At 50.1% G+C, this 3,217-nt stretch overlaps 1 protein-coding gene across 1 annotated transcript; it reads left to right on the top strand.

Moving 5' to 3' along the window:
- Positions 1-557: 557 nt before the first annotated feature.
- On the top strand, positions 558-1,973 carry LOC119925265 (interferon-induced protein with tetratricopeptide repeats 5-like). Its single transcript, XM_038743367.1, has one exon. It carries the CDS (start codon positions 558-560, stop codon positions 1,971-1,973), a length of 1,416 nt encoding a protein of 471 aa, XP_038599295.1.
- Positions 1,974-3,217: the final 1,244 nt, after the last annotated feature.

Genomic DNA, 3,217 nt, shown 5'->3' with positions numbered 1-3,217 from the left:
ATTAAAAGCTGCTGACTCTCCTCGTCCTCTTCTGGTGGTGGGCGGGGGGAAGGGAAATCTTCTCCTGCCACCCCTGGCCAAAGAGCGGACCCCTTCTGATCCCTGTCTGCCCCCCATCCTTCAGGGCAGTAGAACAATCCTCTCCCCAAAAAAGTGGGACAAATTCTGCCCAAATGTGGATTTCTAGTCACTGACCTTCTGAGCACTTGTTTCTGTTGCTGCTGCTGCTGCTGCGGCTGCTGCTGCTGCTTGTGATGAAGACGAGGTCACAGATTTTTCAAAGAAGCATATCGGTTCAGAGCTCTGCTGTTCAAATGAGATGACTCAATAACTTGAATCCTTCCAAGTCCAAAAGTTGCTTTCTGGGCTCCCTGACTTGAAAATAAATGAGATTTAAGTGAGCTCAAGGGCGATTATAAAGAAAAAGTAGGTCGCCCAGGGCTAGGCGGACTGTAATTTAACCCTCACTGCCGAGACGGTAAACCTGGAAGACGTAAACATTATAGCCATAGAGACTATTTAGACTGCAGATTATCCCTTCCTTTTTCTAGTAAATCATGTGCAGGTTGGCCCCGTGGGTCCTCATTCTTAACTTTGAAAATGTCACCATTCACAGCAACGTTTCCAAGGATTCACTAAGGACTCGCCTGCTGCAATTAGAATGCCATTTTACCTGGGATTTACTGAAAGAAGACATCACCCTGCAGGATTTGGAAGAGAGAGTCTGCAATCAGATTCAGTTCCTCACCACCAAATCCAAAGCTACCTCATACAACCTCCTGGCCTACACGAGGTACCTGCAAGGTCACAACGAAGAAGCCCTGGAAAGCCTGGGGAAGGCGGAGAAAGAGATTCAAGGGGAAGATGCGTCCGGAGCGGAAGTAAGAAGTGTCGTGACATGGAGCAACCTGGCCTGGATGAGTTACCACATGGACCTCCTTGCCGATGCCCAGGCTTACGCAGACAGGGTGGAACGCGCGTGCCAGGCCCTCTCCAGCCGCTTCCCCTATAAAGCGGAGTGGCCCGAGATCTTAACCGAAGAGGGATGGGCGTCGCTCACGTTCGGAGGAAAGTATTACGAGAGGGCCAAGGCCTGTTTCGAAAAGGCGCTGAAACAGGAACCCAACAACCCGGAGTTCAATTCCGGTTTCGCCATTGCCATTTACCGGCTGGAGAACATCGCCAGCGGAAACTTTCCTGCCGACGCTCCGTCCCTCCACGCTCTGAGGCGGGCGGTCCGGCTCAATCCCGACGACACGCCCGTTCAGGTCTTCCTGGGGCTGAGGCTTCAGGACGTGAACCGGGAAGCCGAGGGAGAAAAGTACATCCAAGAGGCTCTGGAACAAATGTCTTCCGTCCCCTACGTCCTCCGCTACGCCGCCAAGTTCTACCGCCGAAAAGGCACCCTGGAGAAATCTCTGCAGCTCTTGGAAGAGGCCGCCCGCTTTACCCCCAACTCTGGCTTCGTGCACCACCAGAAAGGCCTCTGTTACAGGGCCCGAATAAATAAAATCAAGAAGGCCACCAATTACCAGCTACGAGGACGGGATAACGAGGACTTGAAGGAACTAATCAGTCTGGCCACGATCCAATTTGAAAAGTTTGTGGAGAAGAAACCCAAGTTTGTGTTTGCCTATATCGACCTGGCCAACATGTACGCCGAAGGGGATGATTATGACAAAGCCGAAGTCAATTTTCAGAAAGCGCTCCACCTAGAGAGGCTCACGGATGGGGAGAAGCAACAGATCCACCTCAACTACGGCCGCTTCCAGGAGTTTCACCGGAAATCTCAAGCCGGTGCCCTCCACCACTACTTGGAAGGATTAAAGATCAAAAGGGAATCCGAGGAGAGAGAGAAGCTGAAGGGGGCCCTGCGTAGACTAGTAAGCCGGAGACTGAGGTGCAACCCGGCAGATGCTGAGAGCTTGGGTCTCCTCAGGTCCCTTGGCCAACTGAGCCGAGGAGGGGATTAGTCAGGCAGTCGGTCGGTCAGTCAGTCAATCGTATTTATTGAGCCCTTACTGTGTGCAGAGCACTGTACTAAGCGCTTGGAAGAGTACAACAGAACAATAGAACAGACCCATTCCCCACTCACAATGAGCTCACAGTCTAGAAGCGATCAGCCACTGTGTGTTGAACGAGTGTCCTGTGGTTGATCCCCAGACAGGGATCCATGCCAATCAATCAATCAATTGTATTGATTGAGCGCTTACTGTGTGTGGAGCACAAGTGCCTGTGGGAGCAGCCACTGTAAAGCAGGGAGGAGCGGGAGAACCAAGGATCAATCAACCAGTCAATCAGTGGTGTTTATAGGGTGCTTACTGTGTGCAGAATATTATACTAAGCTCTTGGGAGTGTATAGTATAGCAATATAACAGAGTTGATAAATACATTTCCTGACCACAGTGAGCTTGCATTCTACAGGCAAGTTTGCATCTAGAGATAAGCTGACAGTCCAGAAGATGAAGCTGTATTGGGTTGGTTTCACCTCATTTCAGACTCCCTCCAGCTCCCACTCTAGATAGTTTACATCCCTTCCTATGATGCCTGGCCCTTGCTTTGTTCACCATCTCCCTCCCTCCCCCAGTAAGGACCCAAGGTGTGAAGGTGTGATGGAGCTTGGTATTCTTATTCGTGTGCGATGTGTTTTCTTCCTCCCCTCCTTTATGACTTTGCCGATCTGCCCTTTTAAATGCTTACGGACACTGGCACGCAACCGGGTAGATGGACTGAACGATGGATGGACAGACCAAGTGGTGCATGGATGGGGACTGTAAGCTTGTTATGAGCAGAGGAAATGTCTACCAGCTCTGTTGCAGAGAAGGAGCTTGGCTTAGTGGAAAGAGCAGAGGCTGGGGTCAGAGTTCGTGGGTTCTAATCCCGGCTCTTCCACTTGTCAGCTGTGTGACTTTGGACAAGTCACTTCACTTCTCTGTGCCTCGGTAACCTCATCTGTTAAATGGGGATTAAGACTGTGAGCCCATGTGGGACAACCGGATTACCTTGTATCTACCCCAGAGTTTAGAACAGTACTTTACACATAGTAAGCGCTTACCAAATACCATCATTACTATTATTATTATACTCTCCCAAGTGCTTAGTACAGTGTTCTGAACACAGTAAGCACTCAATAAGTATCATTGATTGATGGAAAGATTAAGGGATCGACGGAGGGATTGTCTGATTGAGGACTGGAAGGATATTGAGTGAATGAGGA

This window comes from Tachyglossus aculeatus, chromosome 3 (assembly GCF_015852505.1).
Source record: "Tachyglossus aculeatus isolate mTacAcu1 chromosome 3, mTacAcu1.pri, whole genome shotgun sequence".
Classification (NCBI taxonomy): Eukaryota; Metazoa; Chordata; class Mammalia; order Monotremata; family Tachyglossidae; genus Tachyglossus; species Tachyglossus aculeatus.
Note: the sequence above shows the minus strand (reverse complement) of the source record. Positions and strands in the feature narration are given on the sequence as shown.

Coding starts and splice junctions, on each gene's coding strand:
- LOC119925265 (XM_038743367.1), top strand. CDS start 558: ATGTGCAGGTTGGCCCCGTGGGTCCTCATTCTTAACTTTGAAAATGTC.